The sequence below is a fragment of the Rhinopithecus roxellana genome, chromosome 4, assembly GCF_007565055.1.
Source record: "Rhinopithecus roxellana isolate Shanxi Qingling chromosome 4, ASM756505v1, whole genome shotgun sequence".
In the NCBI taxonomy this organism is placed as follows: Eukaryota; Metazoa; Chordata; class Mammalia; order Primates; family Cercopithecidae; genus Rhinopithecus; species Rhinopithecus roxellana.
In genome coordinates, this window is record NC_044552.1 from 82,089,811 (window position 1) to 82,103,807 (window position 13,997).

Sequence of the window (13,997 nt, forward strand, 5' to 3'; positions counted from 1 at the left end):
GACAATACTTCCATCTATATTTTTAAAACTTAGAAAAATTTGTTACAGGATGGAGCATTTTTCTCCTCTTAAATGTTTGATTTTCAACACCTCACTCAATTGCAACTTGAGTGATGGTGTATAAACCATTTTCACAGTTATCAGCATTAAATACCTATGTCTTTCATGTAGTATGTGAGTATCTCTGTACTGATTTATTTTTTAAGCCTAAAATTACTAGATTAGGTTTCCCATGGTCTAGTCATTTATGTTGTATAACCCAAATGCAAAAGTTACCCATGACATTAAATTTGAAATTACATGTATATCATGTTGCCCATTCTTCCAAAAACATTGGAAGACATTTTAAAACCACATATGTATAGATTGTTCCTTCCGTCTGCAGTAGAACCGTGTTTCCACATGGTCACTGACCTTTGGCAAAGCCAATTCAAAAATTCAGACTATTACCATCATCAGACAAATCATTAAAATGGAGTCAATCATATGCCCACTCGCATAAATCATTAAGACAGATGATACAAATGGATTTGACAGACCATGACCTACTAATTTTTTACTTGTCAACAGAGCCTAGAGTTAACTGAAATCAAATCATTTCATCTATTAGGTTAATACCAAAATATAACAAATCTATACAACGTTTTTCATAGTTAAGAATAATTTAAAATATGAAATTACCAAAATATGAATGTGCTTATGATAAATAAGTGCAAGTAAACCCAGAATAATTACCAAACCTAAAACTACATTATTAAAAACAATTTAAGTATATTAAATAACTTGATTGGTTCTTTTTTTATTAATTAATGGTTTGTATAGATATGTTAATCTCTTCTGTTCATGTTGTTTTTTCAGAAAGTAAGAATTTAATCCTAATCAATGTGAGATACATTAAGGAACGCAGGTTATATGTCTTCTTTTAATGAAGGGCAAACTCCTCCAAACGTAAGCATAGCATCTATTTTGCAATACTGCCACATAAGAAGTAAAAATAACTTGGATTATTTGGTATCAAGTAGGATTTGTAGATGAAGAATATAATTATCTAAATTAGATTTTCCATAGCTATAGCAGTTAATATTCTAACTGCTGCAGAAGTACCAAGAGAAGTGCAAAGAATCAGAATCTTAGCAGTCATTCATCCATTCGACACCTACTAACTGCAAGGCACACTGCTGGATAATATGCAGCATGGAAAGTGAGGACATACACAACTTAAAAAATGGGAAGTCTCATAATAGGAGCAAAAATTATTTTTAGAGGAACGTTTATGAGAAGTACAGATATCACAACGTCATTCCAGATTCACAGACTCTATGTTCTATTATTCAATTAAAAATGTTTTTAGCTTTATTGGCTTAATCAATAGTGACAGAGAACAAGTTATTTCAGGATCTATATAATAAAAAGACAAGTTTTTTGAGTTCAAAAAACATGGGAAGAGATTATAATTAAAATATTCCTGCAACCACATGGAATGATCATATTTCATTGTGTCCCATGTCTGAATGATTTCAGGGCTCCATATGAAATTGTTAAGTTTTAAAAGCACTATATGTAACCCCTAATTTTTGAATTTTTGAAGGCAGGATAAAATTGTCCACCCAATTAGAGGACTGGCTTACTACAATTGGTAATGATTGAATCATTCTTGTCCACCCGAATATTTCGTGAGATTTTCTATCTAGCATAGCTCTTCCTATTCTCTCTTATCAGTGCTTCCGGGGAGATTTGTCAAGGCCTTTATTAGTGTGTGAAAGAGACACTAGTGTTCCTTGTTTCATAGATATCTATTTCCTAGCACACACTGACTACTGATTTTGATAAAAAGATAGGCTTTTATATAAACATAGAATTCCTTTTCTAAACACTTATGCACCCTCAGGAAATTTTTTTTCTTATCATAATTGGATGAAATAACATAAAGCTGGTCACACTTTAATTTATTAACACAAACATTCTTAAATTCCACTTCTCAGAACTAATATAAAAGTCACTTCCTTTCTGGCTGCTCTAGAGTTTAAAAAAAAATTATGGCACTAATAGAGACATGAGAAAAGTTAAAATTAAAAAAAAAGAAAAATTACTTCTTGAGACCAGACTATATATTATATATTTTTACTTATTTGCATTTTTTCTTTTATAAAACTCATTTCGTGTCCTAGAACAATTCATTTTCAAGAGAAAAAAGTACACATGTAAAACAAAATTTCATTCCAATATCTCCAACTTAAAACTTTATTCCTGTTATTCCCATGTTAAAGGCACAAAATTTTCTGTAAAAACAGATATATTCTGTTTTCCATTTGAATTTCATATGTTCTATTTGAAACACAAAAAATCCTCTAGTAGTAGTTTAGAATTTATGCAGATTCTGCTTAATCTTATGTTTCAAGTCTATGAAGCATATTCTAAAGTAATAATCGTAACACTTAAAATACACTTGCATAACATTTTTGTTGAAGTGGGTATTAGGTATCATATGCACTGCAACATTCCTGGCAAGGGAGTGCACGTAATGCTTTAAAATGAAACTTTCCTTTTTCACTTCAGCTCCTTTTCTTGATTGAGAAGCCATAAATGTATCTTGCCTCTTTTCACAAATGAAAATGTGTTCATACGTAATTAATCTACCCTATTAACTCTACGAAACATCTGCTATATTTGTTAAACACTTCAAACTTCTGTTCTGAACCAGTTAATTCTAAGTAATTTCTCAGTTAAATATTTACATGGGCTTCCATGATGATAAGCTCTAACTTGTCTTAAATAATCAGCAGATTGTCCAGAGAGCTGTGTGAGATATAACACATTGTAATAGCTATCCACTGGAACTTAAAATGGTTAGCTGGCTTGGACTATTTTTTGCTTATTTTTATCTTAGCCAAAAGAGGTAACAGCCTTATGAATTCCATTCTTTGTCAATATTTTTAATGCCCAGAATTGTGTTAAAAGGAAAATGAATACCTATGTAAACCTCTGCAGATGTTTACATCATGAAAATGCTAAATCCAATCTCAAATATCTCTTTCAGAAAAGTGATAAATCTGTATGTGTGCAAAGTTTTAGAAATAACTCAATTTACAGTTATTTTTATAGCCAACTAAGTGGATTAAAAATTAGAAAACATTGATAGGCATTTTTGTTCAGCAAATTAAATCGAAGAAGAAAAAACTCCACAGGTTATGCAAATGTGCTGTGTGTATAAAGATAACTAAGAATATGATTCTCTAATTGGACAAATTATATAAATCTGTAAAACATCAGGTTTTGATCAAAAATTGGAATAAGTTCCACAACAGAGATGGTGTTACAGTGGTAAATGATTAATTTGTAAATGAACTATAAGGCAGTGTTACTCACAGGCATCAGAGAATAGAATGATCACTTCAGACTGAGGAAGACAGACAAGATTGAAAGTTCTCCAATGTGGTATTTAAGTTCAAGTTTTGAAAATAAAAATGATTATATAAAGAGCAGAAGTCATTTCTCCAACACCAACACTCAGTATTGTTCTAACTTGGTGTTTTCTTCTTTACAATATGCCAAATGTTTATTGAGTTCCTTCTGTAAGTGTTACAGAGGATAGAAAGAAATGAGCCTCTATCCTCTAGAGCAGGCGTCTCCAACCCCCAGGACAAGGACTAGTACCAGTTCGTGGCCTGTTAGGAACTGGACCACATAGCAGGAGGTGAGTGGTGGACAGACTAGCAAGCTTCATCTGTATCTACAGCCACTCCCCATTGCTCACGTTACTGCCTGAGCTCCACCTCCTGTCAGATCAGTGGCTGCATTAGATTCTCACAGGAGCATGAACCCTATTGTGAACTGTGCACGTGAGGGATCTAGGTTGCGTGCTCCTTATGAGAATCTAATGCCTGATGATCTGTCACTGTCTCCCATCACCCCTAGAAGGGACCGTCTAGTTGCAGGAAAACAACCTCAGGGCTCTCACTGATTCTACATTATGGTGAGTGTATAATTATTTCATTATATATTACAGTGTAATAATAATAGAAATAAAGTACACACAAAAAAATGTAATGTGCTTGAATCATCCTGAAACTATGCCCCCATCAGGGTTCATGGAAAAATTGTCTTCCACAAAACTTGTCCTTGGTGCTGAAAAGGTTGGGGACCAATGCTCTAGAGCTCATGGTCAACTAAAAGGATAAATGAAGCACACACATAATGACCTTTACAAAGCCAGAATAAGGAAGAATTGTGGGAGGGATTCTGAGACAAATGCTGAGCTCTATCCAAGTTCAATTCAGGTAAACTGGAGGTTAAGTATGTCTGTAATTTTCATACTAAGTGATAGATAAATCCACTGTTTGACTTTACTAAATGGGAGGAACAGTGTCCTGGATCATTATAAATAATCCTGCCAGAATTTTAATTTGTCAGTTTGCTAATAGAAAGTATTGTTCTACAGTTGATTGATCTGTGTTTTACTAATGACAATATTAAAATTATTTTTGCTTTGTCAATTTCAACTAATGTTGAATACTATGCTCAAAACTATTCTAAAGATTAGGAGAACATGGCTAGAATTACAAATTGGTCTTGGATCATTCAAATAGTTAATGATTCATCAAGGATTAAAAAAGAATTTCCTCAATCTTTGTCAAACCCCTAGCTGGGTCCTAGACTTAACAAAAGTGAGGAGGAGGAGATCAGAGTCATGATAACATCTAGTAGGCCCGTAAGTGGTTTATGTATGTGAGTTGGTGTCATATCTGACTACTTGAGTCTCACATACAAAAGGTTATCATAAATATTTTTTGAGTTTGTTAAATACATTCCAAATCAAATGTTATATTCTTGCATTAGGTAGACTTTGCTACATAACTTCTTTAAATAGTAAAGGGAGTAGATTTTCGATTATATGTGTCTCAGAATTAAGTGTACTCCCTGATGTGTATATGTTTTAGTAATTCATGTTTAAAAACACTGAATGAGCTGTCAACATTTGGATGAATATAAAAAATGTTATATATTAGTTTGACTATTCATGAAATGATAATAGTTGTCCTAAGGGTAGGAGAGAAGAGTTTAATCTAGAGCCAAGATCATGTCAGTCTCATAAAAAAAGACACAACTCTCTGTAATTATAAGTAATACTTGGTATATTTGAATTTCAAAATTTGTTTTTCTTATAAACACTAGGAATTTGCCATTTTAAACTTGGCCTAATTATCCAACATTACTTGATTATATATCATTTGGCAGGTTTTGCTGTTTGTTTGTTTTTTTAACTACAAAGGGAACTGATTACTTCTTTTCCCTTGTGTTTTTTTCCTTCCTAAATCAATAAAACATAGGCTCCATATGCCCCTGTAACATTAAATTGCTCCCAAAGTAGATAAAAGAAATGAAAGTGATAAATATATAAATTTCATTCAACTATTGTGGAGAAGGAGTAAACAAAAGATTTGGGGGAACTGTGAGAACTGACGACATATGCAGAATTTTTTGTACTAACACTTTAAAAAATATAGTTACAATAATTTATACTGAACTCTGAGAATATTAATCAAATGAAAGCCATCTGATTGAAAAATTAAAATACATATATCACTTTTTTATTCAAAATAAAATTAGATGGTGAAATTAAGCATGTATGACATTCATGAAAATTTAGTTTGTATGAAAAAATTAAAAATGAATATATACATAATAAGTAACTATAGATCATGATGAGTACATCTGGCATTTTAGTTTCAACATAGCCATCACTTTTTAGAAAAAGGTCATATTATAAAAATGAATCTTAATTATTTTAAAATTAGATAACACAAGAATTTCTTCTGGAATAAGGGGGAATAAATTTACATTTATTTGCATTTGTATTATCCGATTTTTCATTTATTTCAAACCATTTAGGGCATTTAATAGATGATGGGTATTTGGAAAACTTTTTGAAAATTACTGCCTTTATCCAAAAACTTTCATTAGAGTGGATGAGTTCCCCAATGTGAATTGTCATTTGGCCGTTAACAGGCACATACCATGATGAATAAGATATAGATTCTATTATAGATTATTGCCTGGTGAAAGAAATAAATCATTACATGAATAATCACTTAAATGAATTAGTGGTAAGTATTTTAAAGAAAAAGGGCAAGTGCAAGGCACTATGAGACTGAAATAAGGCATTGTCTCCAACTGGCAAATCAGGGAAGATCAAGCCTGATTTTCTTAGGATCAGTTTGGCTGTGATGTGAATGGAGGGAACAGTGTGTAGAATCAACTAGGAAACTCTTACAGATAAGCAAGAACATGGGAGCAGTAGGAGTGGAGACAAATGGATGAATCCAAACCTGTCTTGGAGATAAAGTCAACAAGATTTGGTAACTGTATGTGAGAGAGAAGTTTGAGAGAGTTGAGTGTGGAGAATGAGTTCTAGATTTCTGGCATGAGCATGAAGAGAGTGTGGTATGGATTTTATTGATTTGGGGCATGGTAGAAGAGGATCCAGTTTTGGAGGGAGGATCCTGAGTTCAGCATTTGATGGGGTAAACTGTGGATGCCTGTGAGGTAGCAGCGGTTCCATCAAGCAGGTAGTGGGTCTGAATGCAGCTTAGAGATAAACTGGAGTTGTAGATCTGGGCATTGCTGGTCTAGAAAATCCAGCACCCACAGATGTATGAGATCAATGTGAGAGAATGTGGACTGAGAAGAAAATAAGACTAAAATCTGCCACATTTAATGGTTGATTAGGGAAGAAAGAAGCAACAGGAAAGAAGTAGTCATAACTGCTGAAATTCTTTTTAAATGGCAATATCATCATGTTTAATTTCATGTGGAGTAAGAATTTCTGTCTAAAATAAGAATCAGGAGACTTGACTTCCAGATTAATACCTGAGATTTCCTAAGACTTTGTTATGATCTGAAAAAAAGGATGTTTATTTTCCCTACCACTTTATATTATTATGAGAAAGCAGTAAATAATATTTTTAATATTAAAAGTTCAATGTTATGAGTAGACACATATTTGAAGCCAACACCATAATCATGCATTTCCTTAGAATATTCTTACAAAGCTACTCTCAGCCAAAAATGTAGTTTTATTTATAGAGTTTAAATGTACAAAGAGGTATTTTTTTCTGCTTGGAAATATTGTTACCACTTATTTATGGTGGTTTGTTGTAACATGGTTCCAATCATATGGGATTCTTCACTGGCAGTGAACATTTGGTCTCACACCTGGTGTGGGACTGCGTTTTTTTCTTTCTGGAGTTAGCTACAAAGATAAGCCAGTCAAAGAAGGGCAATTCGTCGTTAATACATTATATAGTTCAACCTTGAAAGAGCTCAAATTACTTTAAAAGTTTGTTTTAATAAACACAATAATTATTAATTTTCACAACATTCTTTGTGGGGCAGGTGTACTTGAAACAGTCTATTAACATGTGTCTCTTTTTCCTCATAGGGTTCCCTGGGGATACAAGGCCCCCAAGGTCCACCTGGAAAAGAAGGTCAGAGGGTAAGTAAACTTGGAACAACTGGTAGGCATTACTAACTCAGGAGCTACTTATTTCAGAACACTAATGAAAATGAAACGGAAACATAGCAAGCAGATGGGCATATGGAGAGTATCAACTATCCAAAGGCTGAAATTTGAGATTTGAGATTTTGACAGAGGTTTTGCAATTCAGAAAATTCTATATTTTTCAAGATTGGCAGCACAAGTGTAGAGGTATTGTTTGAATAAAATGAATTATCCCTAATTTGATCTACAGCACTTTGGTCATATTTTTAGTTTTTGAATTAAGTTGATGAGTATCTTCGTGGAGGTCCAGGCTCTTTATTAATTCCATAAAAGTTGTGAATGTTAACTACATTCTTTATCCAAATTAAATTATTGACTTTACTGGCTTTTCATAACTCTCCTTTCATTGCCATTTATTGCCTTCAACTGAGACAAAATAGTAGCAAATAAGTTGTTGTTGGAATTGGTGGTAGAGCAATAACCTCCTGTTTCTAGTCCAGTTCAATTTCATTATTCCCCAGTAAAAAGAAGCCCTGCAGTGTTATGACAACTGGTCAGCTTCATATGAACAGTGGGCCCAAATCTTGTGGTTTACTGTTGTTATCATCATTTTCAAATCATTTTAAAATCTCAAAAAATCTTGTGTGTCCTTTCTCGTATGCTTATTTATGGCAGTCTTTGTACTAAATAGCACAGGTTCTGTCAACTTCTGTTCCCTTGTTGATGAGCATTCCATGACTTAGAGAGTTTAGATGATTTTCCTAAACTTGAGCTTCTGACTCTAGTCCCACATTCTCTTTTATTATTAACCCCAAATGTGTTTCTTAGACATTCTCATTTATTATTCCCAGTTCTGCCTTCTGTAAAATAAGTCTCTTTCCTCAACTACATTATAGTCCTTCAAATATTTGAGGGTCAGTGGTGTATTGTACCAAGATTTACCTTCTATCAAGTTAATAAAATACCAATTATCTTAACTTGTTCTCTTATCATATGGATTCTGGACTCTCCAACATGCCAATAATCTTTGCCAGAAAACACTCATTGGCTTTCCAGAGGTGTCAAGAACGGGACTGGATACATGTAGTCTTACTTAGGGCACAGTAAAATGAGGCAACTACGCCCCATACCACAGACAATGTGCTTCTATTATGGCCTAAGGTTGAGCCAATGCTTCTTTGTCTGGTATTGTACTTTTGACTTGTACTGACATGTGGTCAATTAAATGCTTCTACCTTTTTATTTTAATGAAAGCTGTTAAGTCAGGTATTTACCCAGCCTGTTGTTGTACAGTTGCCTTTTTGAATCACAGAGTAGGAACTGGTCCTTGTTAAATTTCGTCTTTCTTGATTTTAATCCCTAGTAGCATTCTGTTCTTTGGGGGCTTTTTGCTTTTAAAAACTGATTTGAATCCTGTTTTCCAGTGAAATATCTCTCAGCTTTATGCGCTGTAAAATCTGATAAGCCTATCTTCTGTCTTCATTCAAATCGTTAATCAATCCTGAACAGAACATGGCCTGACAACCCTGTATAACACCAGCCTAAGCTACCATCTTTCCCACCATTGATGCCCTTGCAGTGTGACAATCAAATCATGTACAAATGTATTTGAACCCTACCACCTTCCCACCCACATTTCTTGATTCGGTTTGTAAGATAATTATGACAGACTTGTTAGATACTAGCTGAACTGAAAAAATATTTAAATGAGGCTTTTTAAAAATAATAATGCTTCAAATTAAAATTGTACCCTATCAAAGCTTGCATTTCATAAGAGGGTAGATTAAAGAATAAATTAAACATGTATTTTCCATGATAGTAATGAAGGAAATTAGTCAAATTGTAAAGTTCAATCACTATTTTATTTAATTTACTCCATTTATAAATGTGTATAGTCCAGATAATTTTATATTACTTTTATTTTATCTTCTATCAAGAGTAACATAACGCCAGAAACTAAAGAATGTGCCGGGCGCGGTGGCTCAAGCCTGTAATCCCAGCACTTTGGGAGGCCGAGACGGGCGGATCACGAGGTCAGGAGATCCAGACCATCCTGGCTAACACGGTGAAACCCCGTCTCTACTAAAAATACAAAAAACTAGCCGGGCGAGGTGGTGGGCGCCTATAGTCCCAGCTACTCGGGAGGCTGAGGCAGGAGAATGGCGTAAACCAGGGAGGCGGAGCTTGCAGTGAGCTGAGATCCGGCCACTGCACTCCAGCCTGGGCGACAGAGTGAGACTCTGTCTCAAAAAAAAAAAAAAAAAGAAAGAATGTAATAGAACTTATAGACACTTTTAGGCATAGTTTGTCATTATTGCTACTGCTCTTTCACAAATGCCCTATTTATCAAAAGAAGTAGCTAGAGCAGGTATTATTGACATTATCCACATTTACAAATGATTATATGCATGTGGATTATATCCGTAGATGCTCAGTGATTTATTCTACTTTATAAGCTACTTGAATGGGAAGCAAATGAATTTTAAAAATGAGCATTCTTACATATTTACATTTAGGTCCACCTGAGTGCCAAGATTTCTTCTCAGCTCAATAGTTAAGGAGTACTCAACCGTTTCAGACATGTAAATGTACTTGTACGTGTATGCCTGTGTATATACATATGTGTGTATACATACAGATGCACATTCTGAAAGCTAAGACCAGTAATTTTTCTATTTCACTAAAGTTTGCAGTAGAAAACAATAGTGAGAAAAATCTAGGAATTTAAAATCATTTTTTATTTACCCAGTGTTAAAAAAAACTCTTGTTTTTTGTTTATGAGTGTTTGACCAAGAAGGTATTGACTGTCATTAAGTCTATTTAAATGAAACATAAAATATGTGAAGTTTTATACACTTTATTCCTAGACATAATGACTTTAATGAAAACAGAACATTTAATTTTAAACAAATCATTAGCTTGTTGATTTTCCTCAATGATTAAATAGGTAGTAGCTACTACTCTACCAATATCTCACAATTATGGTGAGTTTCAAACGTGAGTGTCACATTTAAACATGGTTTGATAATTATCAAACATTATAGAAACATGTTAATATTGCTATTATTATTATTAAAGACATAGGATTCTGATCGATGAATTCTTTTTCTTTTTCTCTTTAACTCTGTGTGTAGTTTCCTATAAGCATAATAGCAACACTATCTTTTTGCAAATACCACACTAAAGTTCTGTTTGAAATTTTGATTAGTTGATTTGATTTTTTAAATTATCCTTTAAGCTGCTAAATCTTAGTTTATAAAGTGTTCATTTAATAAAATGTAGAAGTAATGGACTTCTTATACTTAGAAGCTATTCTTAACCTTAACAATGTTCTGTGACAATATGTATCTGAAATTTATGGGTTCTTTTATTTCTCAACTTCCTGATTTTCCTTTTTTGGATCTTTTATATGCCATTATTTATTTATTTACTTTATCTTATTGAAGCCCTGCAAGCAAAATGTTGGGTTGACATATTTTTTAGTCTTACATCCTTTATGTATTCACACAGATTTTAGAATTCAATGAATGTGAATATTTCCTCTAAGCTACAGGTGAGACTATTTCAGATCACAATGAGGGAGAAGAGAATGGCGTCGGGTGTGGGGGACCTTCCTGGAAGTTAAGAGGGGATTTAATCCATCATGAGGCAGAAAAAGGCTGGGAGAACCTGGCCACTACAGGACCAAGAAGTCAACAGAAGAGCGGTTCTAGATTCATGAAGGGTTCAGCAGAATTAAAATTTGGAACAGTGTAAGTGGAGTGATGCTGGATAAGAGAAGTGGCTGGAATTGGTGCCAGTGGAGAGAAGTTCAGTTGAGTAGTGAGCAGGGCGCTGGAAACAAAAATCTCAGGAAAATGTAGGAAATTAGGGCATGAGTTGTGAGGAAGGAGAGGCAAACAATGGAGAATGTGGTGGAGAGGAAAGGACAGGAACTGGGTGGAAACCCAGAGAAGTATCTTCGTGAAAAGTGGAATATTTCAGGTAGCAGAGCATGTTCATGGATGTTAACAAGAAACATTGCAAAAGAACTGGCATTATAAAAATTCCCTTTAAGATGTAGTTTACTTGTAGGATTTCTTAATGTGCCTAACAGACTCTCCCCAAAAATAAGGAAAACAATAATTGTTTTTATGTAACCTTCAATTTTCATTTCATAGTCACATTAAATGCATGTCTGGATAATCTCAAGGTTAACGTGAAGCTACCCTGGTCTTTTTAAAAGAAGTTCCTCTAGTTCTCTGAAAAAAAAGACATTTACTGGTGAATCAACTAGTTACTGCCCCAAACAGAAGTTTGTGTGGTTGGACCAAGATGATACCTCACTCTTGCACTCCGTTGCTGGATCCTAATTTTGATCCTGAGCAGAAACTGTATGTTTTAAATTCCCTGTAACTTACCCCTCTATCCTGCCTATTTTGCTCGCAGTTTATCCTCTCTGCCTGTGCCTGTCCTTTTTCCCCTCTCTGGGCAACCATCCTCTTGATTGCCTCCTTGCAACATTTTTGTACAGGTTTTACTTTCCCTTGAAATGCTTGCTCCAAGCTGGCTTTGATGCTGTGTCTGGAGTCAGGATTCCTTGCATTCTAAACAGCACAGAGAACATCTGCCTACCCACCCCTGCTCCCATCAAGATGTGTTTCTTTGCACCAGCTCACACTTGATGGCAAAGGGGCTGGGTCACATTTCCTCCATGAGCTGGGAGCCTACAAAAGTACAGGAGGGCAGGGCAAGCAGCATGTCTACTTACATCTTAAGGTGCAAGCAACTTGGAATTTAGCATACAGGTTGCACCACAGACTTTGGGGCCAGATTGCCTGGATTTTATTTATTTATTTATTTATTTTTGAGACAGAGTTTTGCTCTTGTTGCCCAGGCTGGAGTGCAGTGGTGCAATCTCGACTCACTACAACTTCCACCTCCCGGGTTCAAGTGATTCTCCTGCCTCAGCCTCCCAAGTAGCTGGGATTACAGACATGCAGCACCATGCTCGGCGAATTTTTGTATTTTTAGTAGAAATGGGGTTTCACCACGTTGGTCAGGCTGGTCTCAAACTCCTGACCTCAGGTGATCCACCTTTCTTGGACTACCAAAATGCTGGGTTTGCAGACGTGAGTCACACAGCACCTGGCCCAGATTGCCTGAATTTAAATCCCAGCTTTACCGCTTATTAGCTGTGTGATCTTGTGTGAATTCCTCAGCCACTCTGCACCTCACTTGCCTCTTTTAGAAAATGGAGATGATAATAACGCCTACCCCACAGGGCTGTGATGAGGTGTAGGCCATGTCGGTGTTAGCTGCGGTCATCATTCTCATCCCTAGCCTAGTGATCTCAAGATATTTATAGAAGGGAATGTAGGTATACAGATTCAGAATATTAGTACTTGATTAAGGAGAATGTCTAATTGATCAAGAAAAAATATTTAAGATAAAATGACTTTTTTGGTACTACTCTGTTGAATCTATTTTATTTAAATTTTACCTGAATCTTACTTCATTTAGATGTCCATGCCCATTTTATAATGCCCCAGAAGCTTGAGGCCCAGTGTTGATCTAACTTGAAAATAAAATTAAGTATGTAAAAATGTCTGCAAGGTAGAATAGTCTATTGCCTTTTCCTTAAAGAAGGAGATGAAGATTGGTGTCATCATTGTGGAGTAGCTGAGACCTCAAAATTTGTTCGATGAACAAATTCTGCTGATCATGTGTGAATTTACCAGGACTTTCATGTAAAATTTACACTTGGTTTTTCTTTTGGTTTGATTCTGAACTGGTTGATATACTTTACCTGAGAAAACACAAGTAGTGAATTATGTTTTTAGTAAGTACAAGGGTGTATTGATCTCATTAGGTAAAAGGGCATCAAAGTCACTGCTTCTATGAAATCAACACATACAACAGGACTCACCTAAGCAAAATTTTCCTTAAGCTTATTTGTTTTTACGAGGCTTGGAATATTTTTCTTTTCTTTTTTTTTTTTTTTTTTTTTTTTGAGATGGAGTCTCACTCTGTCGCCCAGGCTAGAGTGCAGTGGCCGGATCTCAGCTCACTGCAAGCTCTGCCTCCCGGGTTCATGCCATTCTCCTGCCTCAGCCTCCCGAGTAGCTGGGACTACAGGCGCCCGCCACCTCGCCCGGCTAGTTTTTTGTATTTTTTAGTAGAGACGGGGTTTCACAGTGTTAGCCAGGATGATCTCGATCTCCTGACCTCATGATCCGCCCGTCTCGGCCTCCCAAAGTGCTGGGATTACAGGCTTGAGCCACCGCGCCCGGCCTGGAATATTTTTCAAGTGAAATTATGCCCCTGTAGTCTAGCCATGCTCTATGAAAACTTTGTAGAACACAGCAAGACAGTAATGCAGGTCGGACCTGCCTCACAGTATAGTAAAAAATAATCGTAATAGTGTTTCATTGGGCATGGTGGCTCATGTCTGTAATCCCAGCACTTTGGAAGGCTGAGGCAGGCGGATCACTTCAGATCCGAAGACCAAGACCAGCCT

General features: G+C 35.4%; 1 protein-coding gene across 1 annotated transcript in view; it reads left to right on the forward strand.

The window, feature by feature from the left end:
* COL19A1 (collagen type XIX alpha 1 chain) overlaps positions 1–13,997 on the forward strand; it is a 344,672-nt gene that overhangs the window by 187,462 nt on the left and 143,213 nt on the right. Inside the window, exon 15 of the mRNA XM_010371596.2 lies at positions 7,439–7,492. Coding sequence (XP_010369898.2) covers positions 7,439–7,492 — 54 coding nt within the window. The remainder of the gene's footprint in view (positions 1–7,438; positions 7,493–13,997) is intronic.